Here is a 19,767-nt window from a genome sequence, read left to right as displayed (position 1 = left end):
TATATTTTCAAACATCTTATTTAAATAGTTCTTTTATATACTGTTAAACTGTATCAACTACAAAGTCTTTAGCAAAAAGTTATAAGGTAATAAATTTTGTAGATATAATTTATGAAAATTTATATATAAAGATTAGAACACAATCCTCTGAGGGAAAAAGAAATACTCATTAAATGTACTTTATTAAAAACAACAACATACAAAAACATCCATGCAAACTGTAATAATCAGAACATTGCCACAAATGTTTGTTTAAATATTAACTTATTTTAAATTGCCAGACACATCAAAATATGTCACAACCACAACTATAGGTTTGGAATCAGTACTAAATTTTATACCTAGTAAGTGATGCGTTAACTAACAAGTATAGGATAAAAATCAATTATTAATATAGAGTGTACAATATACTGCTTATTTATGAAATGACTTTCCCTTCAAATGTGAGGAATACCAGTAAAATAAAACATAATTTTTGGTTTGGTTTGGTGTTTAATACTCTAACTAACTACATCTATTACAAACCTTAAGTGCTTTTAGTAAGTAACTGTATTTTTTATTATTCTTTGTGTGTCCTGTAAAGTAAAAAAATATATATTTCAAGAAATATAAAAACAATGCAATATATATCAAACAGATTCATAAAAACTACTTACAATTATTGTACATAATTATACATTTCAAGTATTATTTGATGTTTGGTACCATTACCAACATTACCTTATTTAGGTCTTCTCTACTAACTCAACTTTTAAACCTGTTTTAAACCTTCTTTATATTTTAAAACTGATTTTCAACAATCTGTAATGCCCGCGCTGTTTCCTGAAATATAAGTTTTAATCTATTTATTATCATATAGTACATATTACAAACCTGAAAATTACTGATACGAGGAAACTTCTCAAAATAATTAGAGACCTTTTTACAAACATCTGGACTAATTTATTTTCACGAATTTGTGAACGAGTCAATGTTTTCTAATACGTTTTTAAGCGTTTTACACATTTTGAATATCTTCCAGCCTATTTGTCAATTCTTGATCGGTGAAAAGATTATTTATAACTATATAACTATATAATTAGTACTACAGGTTGCAGGTTAAATAAAAGAACAAAATCAAGTAAAATTTGTGAATAAAAACTCAAAAAATAATGAAAATATTTAGAAAAAGGAACTGTAAACGTCAATGTCAGCCAAGTGTCAGAGTTCAATTGGATTTACCACAGATTATCAATTTGAACGATTTGAAGTACAGTCGATTCCAGTTTAGAGATTTTCGTTTTTTAAGCCTCCCATACTGAAGTCCACCATATTGGGAAGTTTTAAATGAATACAAGTATACATACTTGGAAATTAAAGTGATAGACACATCTATCACTGTCAAGGATCTTGTCGTTGGACAGACTATAATTCCGCCCTCCTTTACGTGTTAATATTTTTCGACAATTTTATTAACATTTAAAATTGTCACAACACAACACGACGCCTAGTGCGGGTTCTTTTTCACTTATTTTTTACTACCCGAAACAGCGTTACATCAGGGTGCAACCACACTATCCTAAAAACAGCGTATCGGCGTAACGGCGTAATGACCTTGAATAGATTTCGAGTAATTCTATTGGCTGAAACATTCATCTGTCAGAAATTTTATCTGTCAAATTCATCTGTCAAAAATTTCAGCCAATAGAATTACTGGAAATCGATTCAAGGTCGTTACGCCGTTACGCCGTTTTTAGGATAGTGTGGCTGCACCCTCACACAAGCCTGGTACCTGAGTGTTTTATTTTCGAAGTTTTCAACAACTGCACTAGTTAAAACCAAATACTTAAATATTATGAAAAAGCCACGATTTTAATACTATTTCAATAAGAACGACATAAACGGTAACGGGACCTGCGTGAGATACTTTATACCGGCATCGGCACTTCTAATTTCTGCCGTATCGAGCGCTGCGGTCGGGATTTTTAAAACGAACTGAAATGCACCAAGCCTGTAAATATTTTATTAAATTTCTATCTGAATAAATAACACCATGTTTAATTTCGCCAAATTTGAATTAAAAGTAAATATTGATAGAGTTCATGTAATTTAATTTAATAAATGATTAGCTCTTTAATAGCCTTAATTACACAATGCCTCGCTTTTCCAGAAGAAAAAGCAGTAGCGAAAAAGGTAAGTACTTTTTTGCATTTCGTGAAATATTCCACTTTATAGTCTCTCTCAGTAAAAGTTTCGAGCACCCTTGATTACAGAAAAACCCTTTTAAAAATGTCTGTTCGTTAAAATCTTTTTGTGTATAACTTTTTGTTTAATTAAAATAATTCTCTATACCTATATTTTTTGTTAAAAAAGTCTTCTATGGTTTTAATCTCTCATAATACGCATATCTATATCGTTTTTGCTATTTTTTATATACAGTGTAAAAGCAATTTTTTTTTTCAAACGTCACAAAAATATTAATTTTTGCGACGTGATTGACAATATAAAAAAGTCATTTTATCGCCTAGGCTTAAAAGTAAAGCATTTTTACGCCTAAACATAAAACTACGAAAAATTATATTATTAAACTAACATAAAGTGTCAAATTCAACGAGCCGTAGCTATACATATAGTTTCTCGATATACAGGGTGGTCCAAACTGTATTCCGGAAATTTCGGCAACATATTCTGCAGATAAAAATAAGTAAAAAAGTTCGTATAAATGTATGTCCTAAAATGCTTAGTTTCGGAGATACAGGGTGTAGATGTTTCATTTTTATTTCGATTGTTTCCAAATAATTTCTGAAGTAACATCAATATTTGGATGAAAATTGGTGTCTGGGAGTTTTTTTAGCATGAGAAATTTGATTGAATTAAACTTCTACACCCTGTAGTTCTGAAACTAAGCATTATAGGACATACATTTATACGAACTTTTTTACTTATTTTTATTTGCAGAATATACTGGCGAAGTTTCCGGAATATAGTTCGGACCACCCTGTATAATTACATACAAGGAATGACTTTTAAATCTTTTTATATTATTTGGAACGTTTGAAATTGTTTAAAAAAATATTTCTTTGCTTATTGTTTAAAAAAATATTTGTTTGAAAAAAATTAGCATGTTCTATTCGGAGTAAAAATGACTTTTTGTTCCTCGGCTGTATGTCGGACTCGCTAACACTCGTCAACGTACAGCCTCGCCACGAAAAGTTTAATTTTTACTCCTAATTCCTAATAAAACAATATAAATATTATTATTTTTATATTGAATGACTAAAGAATACAAGGACAGATAACACCCGAGACCAAATTGTTACCACACCTCCAAACAGTGTCGCGGCACATATTTTTCTTACTTAACTTATAGCTGCTTGAAAAGACGTTTTATATTTTCGATAAATATTTTGACTACGCCTATGGTATATGCCGTGGTATCCTACTAATTAATTACGAAAAAAACGACGTAGAGCACATAACAAGTACAGGGTGACAACCAAGACATGAGATTTTGCTACAGGTGTTCGACATATCGACCGTCTTCTGTTATGGGCAGACGGGGCAGTTTTTGAACATTTCTCGCGGAATTCATCAACTCAGTGGGGGTGAAAGATAGCCTCTCATAACTGCTAAGTATTTCTAATTCTTGTCTAGATTATATCTTCCGCCAATATATCCATAGGATTAGATCCATGAGCACTAAGTCAGGCGGCCTCGACGACCAACGGCTGGGATCTTGGTTAGCTATTCAATTATTCTTGAAATTGGCTGCAAAAATTTGCTGATAACTTCAGCGTTCAGAGGCAGTGCATCGTCTTGCTGGAAAAATATGTTTTCGAGTTCCATTAAGGGCATATCATCAATAAGGGGTACAAAGCCTACTAGTTAAAAGTGGCGAACTTCTAAAAATTCTGTATTTCGAAGGGGATTGCAACAAAATATCAAGTGTGCTATATTTTTGAAAAGGTAATTTTAAATTCTTTTCAGATAATTAAAAATATAGAGGGTGTCCCAAATAAAAAATAAATGTTTCTGTTGATAACTCTTAAATTGTTAATTGAAAAAAATATATACTTAAACCTATAAATTCTACGTAAAAAGGTGCTTTGGAAATGTTTTCATAGAAATACAAAATTTTCCATAGCAAAAAAGTTACAGCGATTTGATAAAGATGCACATTTTTGAAAAACACCCCGTAACTCCGAAACGGTAACAGATATTGATGTGCGCTTTTCACCATCATGTTTTTGATGAAAATTGAGCTCCAGACACCGATATTAGTTTTCGTCTATCTTCTATAGAAAAGGGTGTTTCCATTTAAAAGCGTCGAATTTGACCCACCCTGTACATATAATATCTAAAAAATAGGGAAAAACATCTTATTTAATTAATTATACCTACCTGTAAGACAAATTAGTTTCTATTAAAGTATTTTTTAGGAAGTGCGTTAAATCTGTACCACGACTGAAAGAAATTGTTTTTTCTCATCAATTACATTTAAAAGGTTCATTTTGTTAAGTGTTTCGTCCTTTAATCAACAGTAAGACGAAACTTCACTTAAAATAATTGCTCATAGAGATTTATACAGGGTGTTTCAAAAAACATGTGCCATATATCTCTCGTGGGGAGATTCCTCACGTAAAAATACGATTTATTTTTTATATCAACATAGGTCCGATTCTGCTTTGTTTCGTAGCTACAGGGTGTTAAGTCTTAATAATTTTTCGATTTATTATAATTTTCTTCCAAGTATTTGTACCTTTTGGAATGAAATTTTGAGGGTAAAAGTTGCGATAAATGCGACATATTTTAAATCTAAAAAAGTGTCGACATATCCACGTGCATATGAATTATCACTTATAATATCACAAGAGCTTAAATTATTTTCGGAAATTTTTTTGAGGGCACGAATATTTTGAAAATTATCCCGAGTCGAAGACGAGGGATAATTTTCCTAAAATATTCGTGCCCGAAAGAAAATTTCCAGGAATAATTAAAGCTTGCGTGGTATTCGGTAAGAAAATTTCACACCTAAATTTGAAAAAAAAATATTAATCCAACATGACATTTTAAAATAATTTCAATTTGTTAAGTTCAACCTTTTCAACTGTCAAAAAATTTCCACTAAAGTTTCGTGGCGCCTCGAAAAAATTTCCGGAAATTTTTTCAGTTGCCATGGTAACTAGTCAACATTAAAGCATGTTATTGGTTGAAAAGTAGAGGTGTGAAATTTTCACTGGAATATTTTTCTAAAAAAAGCATGTACGCCACTGACTTTTTTCTCTTGTTAGCGAAATAGTGTAAGCAGTTTAATGCCGATTAAAATTTGTCTCTTGATATTTTGTCGATTTCGGCCTCCTTGATGAGATAAAAGCAATTTCAATAAATAAGGTTGACTCATCCTATATATTATGGTTAATTTTCTAGTATTACCCTAAAATGCCAAGTTTGAATCATCTTGTGCGTTATTTGTTTATATTCACCAATTTATTTCACAATTTTACATAAAATTATCCGAAAATTTTCCAACAAACTAACAAAGTATAATGTGATACATTATTTTGGAAGTATAATATATTCATAAGTTTTCTGACTAAATAATACTACGCAATAACTTCATTAAAATATTATTTATTTGTTGTTACGTGGGTGTAACCAGAAAATTAGTAAAAAACACAATTTTATAACGATAATACAAGCCTTTTGTTACAAAATTAAATTAAAATTATATTTTATATTATGTTTATAAAATAAACATATTTAACCTATAACTAATGTATTTTTATTTTTTTATGCAATGCAAATATATTTTTAAAACATCATTTCATAATGAATGGAGTTTCATATATTGTAAAGTACTGAATACTGGGCAGTATACATTTTATTTTAAGCTAAAATAAAGTAGTTATATAAAGGTAGGAAGTAAAAAATTTCGTATAAATGTATGTCCTAAAATGCTTAGTTTCGGAGATACAGAGTGGAGTTTCATTTCTATTTCTATTTTTTCCAAATAATTTATGAAGTGACGTCAATATTTGTATGAAAATTGGTGTTTGGGAGTTTTTTGACATAAGAAATTTTATTTTGACGTGTGTCACTATGACTCCTACTTGTAGTGGGCGCCACCCAAGGACTATATACACAGAGGATAGATTACTCCCGTAACAACAACGTTGGCATGTCGAGCACTCAAGGTCGAACGGTCGTGACGTAGTCATCAGTGCAGAATCGGCAGCGTTTAGCGTGTTTACATGTAATTTTTTGACTTTTCTCTTCAGTCTTCAGTGTTTAGTGACAATTTTTTTAATTTTTATAGCGTTTTAACATGGTTTTAACGTTTTGGATGTGATAATAACCTTCGAAAGACCATATACAAACAATATTTCTGTTTCTTAAACTATATTTTGTCTGTGTTTATCGTCTATTATCGGACTCTCTCTAGACCATCTCTAGACTCAGCGTGTGTGATATTTATTTGACATTTGAATATTGTACATCGTTTTTTAATTAGTTTTAAAACTTATTGGTAGGTTTCACAATAAAACGCAGGAGAAATATGTTCTGTAATATGTATTAATTTGTGGTTTTAGGTTACAATTTATTATGCCTGGTCAGATTTGTTATGTTGCTTTAAGCAAAAGCAATAGGTTAACACTCAAGAAAGAAAGTGTCAGCTTGATATTTCATTAATTTCCTAAGGCAAAGGATTTAGTTTCGTCCACAATCAGAAAGCAATGGATAAATCGGTGTAAACGAGAAGACAAACTTACATTTTACACCAAATGGTTATGAAAGAGACCTACAAAATGAACTGTTAGGTAGATAATAACAAATTTACTTCTATGAAAAACAAATTCTAAAAATAAAATTGATATATTATTATAGGTTTACCCTTGCGCAGAGTTTTAAAGAAAACTGCAGTTCCTACTTTGAATCAAATGTTGGCAATACGACATCCTTGAAAACAGCAAATGAGAATACGTCCCGTGCTAAAGAGCGGAGAAATTATTATGACGGACAGTAACCGAAGTAAAATTCGCAAGATAAAAAAAATAGTTAATTAATAAAACTTATGTATTAGGATTTCTTGTGATATATAAATAAAAAATGTTTGCACGTTTTAATCATTACCCAAAACCCACTAATAAAAGGAAATTTGTTATTCAGTGAATGACAGTCAGGACTCAGGAAAAGATAAATAATAATTATATTATTATTATGTATATAATGTACATGACATTAATAATGTATGTATATGTACCTATTATTTATTTTTATAAACTTTAGCACACCAAAATTCTCAGATACAGATCTAATTTTTTACAAAAATATGTAATATTAAGATCAAATCAATATAAATAATTATAACTAAATTGATATCTCTTATCATTACAGCTACACTCTACTATTAAGCAGATTTTTATGTATTGTTAACCATTAATTTTAAACATCCAAACACTTTTGGTTTATAGTTTAAAGGAGGTATTAGTGCCTTATTCTAATGCCTTGCACCGTTAGAATTTAAAAAAGGCCATGTATTTGCTTAGATTAAAAAATCCTTCATATTGCCCTACATTTCAAATGGGCGTCGTTTGAAAGCGCACTGATGGTGACGTCAACGCTTTGTAACGCTTCGGCAAAAATTTCGTGGGAACTCGGCTATCCTCTGTGTGTATAGTCCTTGGGCGCCACCTACATATTTTTAACTAGTTTGAAGGGTAATAACTTTTCGTCCGTACCTGTATAAAACTGGTGAGTAAAAAAATATACATTTACGATTTATACATATACTTTATTAGTTATTTTTTACGTAAAAAAATCTCTTGGTAAAAATCGCCACGAGTAATGGTCCTCGAGATATTTGGAATCGAAATTATCCATACCTGTCATCATTGACATAAATAAAACATGTTTACTAAATAGTTATTGAAACTGAAATCATAAATTTTAAATGTTTTTGTGTTAAAAGTTCAGAAACAGAAACTGTTTTATCATTTTCCCGCAGAAAAATTTATGATTAATTTAAAAAAATAAAAATTTCACAAATTTATTATTTCAGTCAAATGACTATCTACTGAACGTGTTGATTTTTTGTTAATAATGACATGTATTGACTATTTCCATTCGAAATATCTTGAAAACGGTTGCTCATAGCGATTTTTACCAAGAGACATTTTTTATTCACGGAAATGTATATTTTTTCACTCAGTAGTTTTATACAGGTACGAACGAAAAGTTATTACTCTTCAAAACACTTAAAACACCATGTAGATGGCGCCCCCTACATATAGGAGCCATATTGACATCAAAATAAAATTTAAAGCCATTTTAACTTCCAGACACCAATTTTCATCCAAATATTGACGTTACTTCAGAAACTAAAATGAAACTTCTACACCCTGTATCTCCGAAACTAAGTATTTTAGGACATATATTTATAGACACTTTTTTACTTAATTTTATCTGCAGAATATTCTGCCGAAGTTTCCTGAATACAGTTCGGACCAACCTGTATATTTTCTAAATAAAATAACTCCATAAGAAAGAAATTTGAAATTAAAATTTTAATTAGATTAATTTCCCGCTTTGCATTCCAATAATACCAACTTATTTCTCTGTAAAATGAAATAAACTTCTGTGAAATTAAAATGACAGACACATCTATCACTGTCAGAAATTTTGTCGTTGGACAGACATAATTACACATCAAAAATTTCAATCATAGATAAAAGAAATAAATTTGAAATAAATTTAGATTGGAAAGCCCGTCAAAATATGTAATTGTTTTGGGTCGCGACCATTGTACGCGATCTACTAAGAACAATCGCCAAACAATAACAGAAATAATTTTCTCTTGTCAAAGTCAGAATTTTCAAAAATTATAAAATCTTTCAAAATTTAAACCGCCCTCATTGAAAAAATACCGAAAAGTGTTTAAAGCGTCCAGTCTTAAAATAATTATTGTTATCTTGTGAGTTTAATTTACTCAAACCCGTGATAATTGTGAAAAAGTAGCATTAAAAACTAAAAAACTGTGTTGTGAACTGTGAACTGCAAAAACCATCGTGGATCGTGGCATAACGTCGGTTTCCAATGTTTTATAGGTATTTCACATACATGTCCTTATATAAAACAAAGTTTTTTTATGCAACACACTGTATTTTATTTATAAAATGAAAAGAAAATAATAATAAATTTGAATAAACAATACTTGGCGACATAATTCCGGAAAAAGCCGAACCGATTTGAAATTATCAAAAGCTTTGGGTTGCGATCGTTGCAAGAATAGCGCCAAATAGTGTTTACTAGCGATGGGAACTATCGAATGAACTAGACTATCGAATGGTTAATGAATGAATGATTTCAACTATCAAATGGTTTTATTCGAATAAAATCATTCATTCATTTGTATACTAAAGCATATGTGACAACCTCGCCGTGGGACTAAATGGTTATCGTTGAGCCACGACTATCGAATGCTTTTGACAAATGAAATTTAGTATTCGTTTGATTTTTGTATGCGTCAGTGCATTATTAGTTCTTCCAAATTTTTATAACTTCGCCGTATAAATACTGTGCTATTTTTGCGTTTATTAAAATAGTAGTTATTTTTTAATTTCATTTATTGACGATTGTGTACATGTGCAGGTGGTCAAAATTTTTCCGAAAATTTGTGTGGTTTTTCGTAGTCCGATCTTTCAATTATTTAATTTTGGTATATGGTCTATTTTTTAATGGGAAATTTTGAGAAGTAGCAATTTTTAAGAGAGATGAGATGAACTTACAATTAATTTTAAAAATACATATTTGTATTTTAGATGTTTCAATAATATGTATTAGTTGAACTTAATAATCATATTTAAGTAATGTGGTTAAGTAAATGGTTATCGAACTCAAACTATGGGGTGAGAAAATTAAAATGAAAGTTTTACACATGCCAATTAAAAAAAAAGTTAACGATGTTTGTATTTTGTTTATGCTAATTCTCTTATATGTAGTTTTTTGCGAAGAAATATTTCATTTATTTTTTAAAGTAAATGCCAGTAAAAGTAAAATAATTTTTAAATAGTAATATAAAGCACCTAATATAAATAATTTTGATTTCTAATTTTTTATTTACATTTTCCTTTCATTACACTGCATGCTTAGAAAATTAATAAATGTTTATATTTCATGATTTTAAAATTTGTTGTTAATATAACAAATTAGTTCTGTAATTATTATTATTTAATAAACCAACGTTGCCACACACAAAAAAATTTAGAGACTATATTATTTTTAAATAGGATCTAATATAAATAATTTTGACATCTAATTTGTTGTTTATATTTTGCTACTACTTAAAAAAAAATATTTATATTAAATGATTTTAAATTTTGTTGTTAATAGGTATAACAAATTATTACTGTTATTATTATTTATTAAACCAGTCTTTGCTTAAAAATATTAAAACTTATTTTCCTACATCCAAAATAACAAGTATTATTGCAGTGTAACAACAGAATATTAATAAAAAAATGCAGAATATATAGACATACTATCCCTAACTAACTAAAGCCAAACAATAATATTCTTTGCTAATATCAACTAATACCAAAATATGGCAACAGCGCCCTTCATAATGTATTTTCTGTGTAAATACTAGCACCTCAATAAAAAAAATAATGTGTCCTTATCTACATCTGACTCCGCAAAAAATCAAAGATGCCGGCTTCTTTCATAGCATTGCCACCGACTGCCTGTCGGGTTTCTCGGAAAGAAACCTACGTCGCCGGGCGACAACTAAAATTCAGTTAATATTTTATTATAATCGATCCTGACGAATAAATGAATTTCATAAATGAATGAATTTTATAAATGAATGGTTTTTGCTGCCGAATTACTAGAATACAATAGTTCAAGGCAGATGACGGATCTATTCGATAATTTTTATTCGAATAGTTTTCAACGAATGTTTTCTTACTAACTATCGAATTATTCGAATGAATTGCAACTATCGAATGTTTTGATAGTATTCATTCGATAGTTCCCACTACTAGTGTTTACAGTGTTCTTATGTAGGGGTTATATAGTCAATGGCACTTTCCAATCTAAACTTGTTTCATTTATCTGTGGGACAGACTATAATTACACATCGAAAACTTCAATTATTTCATTGTGAAGTCCTCAAATATTCGCTCAATAGTTGAGCCTGGCGCTGACCGGACTCGTAGGCCCCATGAGTGGTTGAAAAGTGAGAGGGATGCACAGCCTCCCCCGCCAGAAGGATGCGGGGCACTCCGTCCACAACGACCGGTTTGCCCATCGTCCGGATTCCGTAGCCTGTGCCGTCGCATTCCGGAGTTATGTGACAATAACTGCCCCTCACCGACGGCTTGGTCAGCCATTTCGTCCTGAAAAAGAGAATAAATAAGCTGAAATAGTATACCGGATGGCGCCTTACATACGCCGCGGAGGTTCCAAGGAGAACGACAGTTTGTATTGAAATGAAATTTTGTGAGCATATGTATATTAATTCACAGCACTTTTTAAAAATATAGAGTGTTCTACAGGGTGTCCCCCAAAAAAGTTACATATCAAAGTTGTGTTTTTTATAATGAAACACGCTATATATTAATTGATTTTCGGATTCTGGGAGAAAAATAAAGTTGAGTTTTATACGAGAAGTATATGACTAAAATGTAAGGTTTTTGACATATTTAACATTTTCTAGAAATAACGAACCATTAAGAGTTAATTCTTAAATTACTATAAAAGCTACCTAAATTGTAATTTACCCGGTATAGCCTAATATGTAGTTAAATTAACTATTGTACTTTAAATCAAATTAAAACTTGATCCAAAAAGTTATACAGGGTGAGACAAAATTAATATTGAAAGCATTATTCCGATATTCAATGGAGAATTCGTGTCTCTTCAAAATACTATTAAGGTTGCCTACCCATCAAACAAGGATTTTCCTAGATATTTTCATTTACATGATTTTTGATCTGAGTTTGAGGTAGAACTCCACAAATGCATTTTAAAATGAAAAGATCCTTTTAAAAAGACAATCATTTTATGCAATTAACAGGAAAGGAAGCATTTTGAGCATTTCATTTCATCTAGTTAATTTTTGTCACATAATTATAGGTTTATGTCTAGTTTTAATTCAGTAATCTGTAAATAATGTATCTTTTTATAACCGTTGATTATTACTCTACAAATACTCTTAAATTTTTGTGAAATTAACAAAAGGTATATCACAGCTACCCTAGATTTTTTCAAATAATAAAGATCTACTGACGCAAAATCATAAAAATTAAAATATCTAGGAACATCTTTTTCTGAGAGATAAGCAACCTTAATAATATTGTGAAGATATATAAATTCCCCATTGAACACCGGAATAATATACTGGGTGTTCCATTTAAAATAAAGGAGTAACTTGCTTTTGAAAATGACTAATGTTCCATATTAATTTTGTCTCACCCTGTATAACTTTTCGGGTCAAATTTCAATTTGGTTTAACATACCATAGTTACTGTAATTAAATATCAGGCCATACAAGGTCAACTAAAATTTACATAGCTGTTATTCATTTTCGCAAAATGTGAAATATGTCAAAATCCTTAGGTTTTAGGTATATGCTTCTTTAATAAAACTCACCTTTATTTTTTTCCTAGAATCCTAAAATCAATTAATATATAAGGTATAACACAACTTTGATGTGTACATTTTTTTGGGGACACCCTGTATAATTCTACATAATTTTATAAAATGCTTTCAGTTAATTACCGTTCTCTTTGGAGCTTTAGTGGCGTATGAGAGGCGCCACCCTGTACAGGGTGGGTCAAATTCGACGCTTTTAAATGGAAACACCCTTTTCTATAGGAGATAGACAAAAACTAATATCGGTGTCTGGAGCTCAATTTTCATCAAAAACATGATGGTGAAAACCGCACATCAATATCTGTTACCGTTTCGGAGTTACCGGGTGTTTTTCAAAAATGTGCATTTTTAATAAATCGCTGTAACTTTTTTGCTATGAAAAATTTTGTATTTTTATAAAAAACATTTCCGAAGCACCTTTTACGTAGAATTTAATGGTTTAAGTATATATTTTTTAAAATTAATAATTTAAGGGTTATCAACAGAAAAATTGATTTTTTATATGAGACACCCCTATATTTTTAATTAACTGAAAGGAATTTAAAATTACCTTTCCAAAAATATAGCTCACTTGATATTTTGTCATAATCCCCTTCGAAATACCGAATTTTTAGGCTTTGGATCCCTTATTGATAATAAGCCCTTAATGGAACTCATATTCTCATTATTGGAAACATATTTTTCCAGCAAGACGACGCGCCGCCTCTGATCGCTGAAGTTATCAGCAAATTTTTGCAGCCAATTTCAAGAATAATTGGATAGCTAACCAAGATCCCAGCCGTTGGCCGCCAAGGCCGCCTGACTTAATGCCCATGGATCTAATCCCATTTATATATTTGCGGAAGAATAAAGGTTCCTTATTCTTCCGTATAATCTAGACAAGAATTAAAAATACTTATGAGAGGGTATCTTTCACCCCCACTGAGTTAATGAATTTCGCGAGAAATGTTCAAAAACTGCCCCGTCTGTTCATAACAGAAGACAGTCGATATGTCGAACACCTGTAGCAAAATCTCATGCTTTGGTTTGCTATTTATTTTTATTGTTATTAGATATAGTTTAAATGTGTTGATGTTGGTTAAATATATTTTAAATTGTTATAAAATTCTGCATCTCTCATAGCTAATATTATTTTTGTTTTAATTGATGCTCACAGCTAGAATTTTTTTTTGCATTACAGCCGCTGCCCTTCAAAGCCTACTTATTTAAAGCCGGCGAATTTTTATATACTCTATATCTCGAAGAGAAATCGAGCAAAATATCAAGTGTGTTATATTTTTGGAAAGGTAATTTTAAATTCTTTTCAATAAATTACAAATATACAGGGTGTCCCATATTAAAAATCAAATTTTCTGTTGATAATTCTTAATTATTAATTTAAAAAAAAATATACTTAAACCATTAAATTCTACGTAAAAAGGTGCTTTGGAAATGTTTTTATAGAAATACAAAATTTTCCATAGGAAAAAAGTTACAGCGATTTGTTAAAAATGCATATTTTTGAAAAACACCCCGTAACTCCGAAACGGTAACAGATATCGACATGCGGTTTTCACCATCATGTTTTTGACAAAAATTGAGCTCCAGACACCGATATTAGTTTTTGTCTATCTCCTATAGAAAAGGGTGTTTCCATTTAAAAGCGTCGAATTTGACCCACCCTGCACAGGACTGTTCATCACTTATGACATGGAGTATTGTAGCTAAAAGATTAGATTTATACAAATTATAAGTTTGGGGTTCGTTGAAGGACTATTAGAGCTACAATTTAAAAATAATTTTACAAGATACAGAATGTAATAAATAAGTAAAAAATATTTTAGTTGTTTTTTTTTTAAATGGAACACCCTGTATATTATTCTATTTTTAGACTCTACGATTGAAATAAAGGCAAATTTGGTTAAGTTTTATCATGCTTAAATCTTACCGTTTTTTAAATATTTTCAATTTGTGAAATTACAATAAAAAAATTAAGACTTCATTGCTCCAAGGGTATCATAGTTTTTACATAATACTATATAAATATTTACTGAAGATTATTTATTGATCAGATATTGGTGTTGCAATAATAAAAGAAAAAAGTAAAAAAAATTGTATATGTATTAGACAAAAGTAAAAAGCTACAACTTTTTACTTTTGTCTAATACACATACAAAATTTAGTTTTTTAATATTTGGAGCAAGCATTTTTAAAATGTGTTGTAGATATTAAAATTGAAAATTCGAAATTTTTTGAAAAATTTTTTAGAATTTTTTTTTAGTTTTCAGTTAAAAAACATAATTTTTTGATAATATGGCAACATAGAAATATAAATAAAGAAATCCAGAAAAGATCCAGTGGTTCTCAAAATTTGAGCAAAAAATCATATTTTTTTTGGAAATTTTCAAAATAAAATAACTCCGTTATTTTGGACTTATCTGAAAAACGATGAAAAAAATATGTTTCTTCTATCCAGATCTACCACCCCTTAAAATACTTGCACTTATTTCACACCCTGTATAAACACTCAATTTGTAGATATTAGTTTAGTATCATCTGCAGATATGGGCGTGGCTCGACGCAGATTGATTGGTTAAATTTTTGAGCATACACAGTTTATCAAAAAGTACATACAGGGTGAGAAAAAAAATAAAAACAGATTTTTTAATTTTCGGCAATTTTTTTTAAATACATCATAACCTAAAAAAAGGGTCAAATTGCATTTAGGATTCTTATATTAACGTCTTCTAACCGTAACAGGTTTGATTTGGAAAAACTTAATAAAAAACAAATTCGATTTTCAAAGGGGTATATCCAGAAAATCGACAATCGAAACCTTTAAAATTAAATATCTCTGAAATTATACATTTTCGAAACACAGTTTAAATGGGGTGAATATAGAGCTCCACTAGCTCTATCTGTAGAGGAAACATCTTATTTTTATTTACACCTTTATTTTTTTTTCTGCTTCTATAATTCAATGTAGCGACCAAATACGCAAATTTTCGAAGTGACTTCCATGCTTAATTTCAACGTTAACACTTTAAAAATTACTCAGAATCATAAAAAACCCTAAAAAACTCACGGGATTTAGTATTTCGACTGGACTATTAATCTAAAACTTTCAGAAAATTCATAGAAATATTGCATATACGAGATATTTCTCTCCATAATCATCTTCTCTATCCTTGTTTCTCTATATTATCTTCGCAATACGTTTGTTTTGCATGTAGTAATTAATTAAAAATGAATCACTTCAACCAAAAACGCACCCACAATGTTTCCTTTTAAAAAAGGCAAAGTTTTATCTTAGCAATAACAGTTTTTGGCACGAGATATCGCCTCAGATTCTCAAAAATTATTTTTTTAAGTTTATAAGAACGGCTCCTAAGCTTCTTTTCCTCGAAAAGAATAATAATCGTTACAGCCCCAAGCCCGACAAAATTTATGGACTTAATTGTTGGCAAAATTGGACTTTTTTCTTGCAAACTAGCAATAAGATGCTATTTACTCAAGCTAAATAATCGTGTTTAATATAAGTATAGTTAGCTGCATTTACATTATTATTTTCCGTGAATTTTTCCAGGCGAAATACCAGGAGTAGGGTTATTTATAGAGAAAACGGGGTTTAATAAATTTGGTGGTATTTAATTGCAAAAAAAAGAATAAAATTTTAATATAAAATGACATTTGCAGTAATGTAGATTATTAAAAAGTCTATATTAATTAGAACCCCATGAACAGTTTAAATAGACATATCTACGCTAAGTACTATCGGAAACACGAAATAGCTATCTTATCTGATAGCGTATATGTCAAGCAGTAACCATCAGTTCAAAGTTGTTCAAAGAATGCCTAGAGAAGCTGAACAAATTAGGCATCGAAAATAAAGCCCTTCTACTCTGAGTGCCAGCTCAACAAGGGATAGAAGGCAATGAAAAAGCAAACAGTCTAGCTAGAAAAACAGTGAACACTCCACTAACTGGGTCAGAACCGTTTTGCTTTCCAAGTAGAAACCAACTTAGAGCGGAACTCAAGAACCTGGAAGACTCCATCCATAACCTGGAATGGGACTCCTCCAACGGTCTAAGACACTGGAAGAAATTTCTCAGAACTTACAACCGATTTTCCTTGATTTAAGTAAGAACAATCTTTAGATTTTTACAGTTTTTTTTAATAGGACACTGTCTCCTCAACAAACCGCTCAGTAGATTGAAGCTAAGAAACAACGGAGAATGCAGATTCAGTGGAGAAAATGGGAAAACACCAGAAAACCTCACCACTGAGTGCGCTGAGGCAACAACCATTCGTACCATAAACTTTGGTACGACTGATATCGGAGATGGAGGACTAGCCTTTATGAAGCCGTCTCAAACAGTGGGTTTTGTCAAAGCTCTGAGACTGTATGATGAGTTGTGACTCGTTATAACTCAAGAAAGGGGAACACACAATAGATCTGTAAGGTTGCGGTGATTAACCCCCCTCCCAAACATTCTACAAGTATGTAGTAAGACAGACATATCTTAAGATAAGTACACTTCACTTCCCTATCAAGTTAGAACAACTGATTTTCAAAATACGTACAGAATGGGTCAAATTCGACGCTTTTAAATGGAAACACCCTTTTCTATAGGAGATAGACGAAAACTAATATCGGTGTCTGGAGCTCAGTTTTCATCAAAAACATGATGGTGAAAACAGCACATCTATATCTGTTACCGTTTCGGAGTTACGGGGTGTTTTTACAAAATGTGCATTTTTAACAAATCGCTGTAACTTTTTTGCTATGGAAAATTTTGTATTTCTATGAAAACATTTTCAAAGCACCTTTTTACATAGAATTTAATGGTTTAAGTATAATTTTTTTAAAATTAATAATTTAAGAGTTATCAACAGAAAAATTGATTTTTTATTTGGGACACCCTCTATATTTTTAATTAACTGAAAAGAATTTAAAATTACCTTTCCAAAAATATAGCACACTTGATATTTTGTTATAATCCCCTTCGAAATACAGAATATTTACAGTTTTTTACAAGTTCGCCACTTTTAAGTAGTAGGCTTTGGACCCCTTATTGATGATATGCCTAATGGAACTCGAAAACATATTTTTCCAGCAAGACGACGCACCGTCTCAGAACGCTGAAGTATCAGCAAATTTTTGTAGTCAATTTCAAGAATAATTGAATAGCTTACCAAGATCCCAGCCGTTGGCCGTCGAGGCCGCCTGACTTAGTGCCCATGGATATAATCCTATGGATATATTTGCGGAAGAATAAGGATGCGGAAGAATAAAGGTTCCTTATTCTTCCGTATAATCAAGAATTATAAATACTTAGCATTTAGGAGAGGGTATCTTTCACCCCTACTGAGTTAATGAATTCCGCGAGAAATGTTCAAAAACAGCCCCGTCTGTCCATAACAGAGAAGACGGTCGATATGTCGACCTGTAGCAAAATCTCATGTCTTGGTTTGCTATTTATTTTTATTGTTATTAGATATAGTTTAAATGTGTTTGGTTTGGTTTGGTTTGGTTTGGTTTGGTTTGGTTTGGTTAAATATATTTTAAATTGTTATAAAATTCTGCATCTCTCATAGCTAATATTATTTTCGTTTTAATTGATGTTCACAGCTAGAATTTTTTTGCATTACAGCCGGTGCCGTTCAAAGCCTACTTATTTAAAGCGGGCGAATTCTTATATACTCTATATCTCGAAGAGGAATCGAGCAAAATATCAAGTGTGTTATATTTTTGGAAAGGTAATTTTAAATTCTTTTCAATAAATTAAAAATATACAGGGTGTCTCATATAAGAAATCAAATTTTCTGTTGAAAATTCTTAAATTTTTAATTTAAAAAAAACATACTTAAACCATTACGTAAAAAGGTGCTTTGGAAATGTTTTCATAAAAATACAAAATTTTCCATTGCAAAAAAGTTACAGCGATTTGTTAAAAATGCATATTTTTGAAAAACGCCCTGTAACTCCGAAACGGTAACAGATATCGATATGCGGTTTTCACCATCATGTTTTTGACAAAAATTGAGCTCCAGACACCGATATTAGTTTTTGTCTATTTCCTATAGAAAAGGGTGTTTCCGTTTCGAATTTGACCCACCCAGTACACTAGTTTCAACAATGTTTTACAGTTAAGTACCTTACGATAGAAAAGATGTACCGGCATCAAAGACGGCTGAGGAATCGATGATAATTTTGGTGAGTTCAAGCCATAGACGTCATTTACTAAGCCCGTACTCTTCTTTATTTTTAATGGTGCTTACTACCACTTGGCCTTAAGGAGGTTGTAATAATTTATTTTTATATTGAGAACAAATTATTTTTAAATTATGTAGTATGAAATCCTAGAAAAAATATTTTTTGTGAAAGCTTTTCGAAATTGACAGTTTTTGATATTTATTTGATATTCGAAATTACATTCTTTTAGGCACTAGTATCTAAAACTGACACTTGTTTAGGCACTAGTGCCTAAAAGTAAAAAATGAAACGTTAGAAACAACGAAAATATTTATTTATTATAAATCTTAAAGGTACAATTATTTAAATTATTAAAGTGAATAAAAGATTCATCCAACTTTTCGTTTCTAAGAGAAATGCAAGTTGTAGGAGTCGGAATAAGTAAATTTCTTGTACTGGCAATGCTGGTAGCTTCTGCTTCTACGTGAACTGCTTTTAATTTCTTATTTGGCGTATCTTTCTGTCTCATGAGTCTTTTTGCTATTTCGGTTTTCTGTTCAATTGAATTATCAATGTAACCTTCAGCAACCGCGCTTGATCGCCAACCTCCATGTCGCTTTAAAACTGTTATGTCCGCTCCTGAATCTGCCAGCATTGTTGCAGAGCTGCGCCGGAAACAATGACCAGTGTATTCGATAGCGTTGGAGAGTCCAATAATCTTTTTTGGCATACCCCAAATTGTATTGATTCCAACTGGCAGGGTATTGTGCAGGGTGTGTAGAATGTGTCACATTGAGTGGTAAGAAATTGATGCCATCTATTGGTCCCTCAGTAATCGTAAACACTCTTGGAAAATGAGCTTTTGTATTCGGAATATTCTTACTAATAAATGACTGAAAATCTTTAATGGCATCTACGGCCAAAAAGGTGATTTCTTCCCTCCTACGTACTCCAAATACTCC

General features: G+C 30.8%; 1 protein-coding gene across 8 annotated transcripts in view; it reads right to left on the bottom strand.

The window, feature by feature from the left end:
- Window positions 1-10,974: 10,974 nt before the first annotated feature.
- LOC115881339 (spermine oxidase-like) overlaps window positions 10,975-19,767 on the bottom strand; it is a 102,897-nt gene continuing 94,104 nt past the window's right edge. For 7 of the 8 annotated variants that reach the window (XM_030898782.1, XM_030898777.1, XM_030898778.1 and 4 more), the window contains one exon: window positions 10,976-11,372. In XM_030898782.1, the coding sequence (XP_030754642.1) occupies window positions 11,132-11,372 (241 nt within the window). In that variant the 3' untranslated portion in view covers window positions 10,976-11,131. Of the gene's footprint in view, window positions 11,373-19,767 lie in introns of all 8 variants that reach the window. The other variant, XM_030898783.1, reaches the window with a different exon arrangement.

Source organism: Sitophilus oryzae, unplaced genomic scaffold (assembly GCF_002938485.1).
Source record: "Sitophilus oryzae breed Bouriz unplaced genomic scaffold, Soryzae_2.0 scaffold_1716_pilon_pilon, whole genome shotgun sequence".
Taxonomy (NCBI): domain Eukaryota; kingdom Metazoa; phylum Arthropoda; class Insecta; order Coleoptera; family Curculionidae; genus Sitophilus; species Sitophilus oryzae.
The sequence above is the reverse complement of the archived record's forward strand: the minus strand, read 5'-3'. Positions and strand labels throughout refer to the sequence as shown.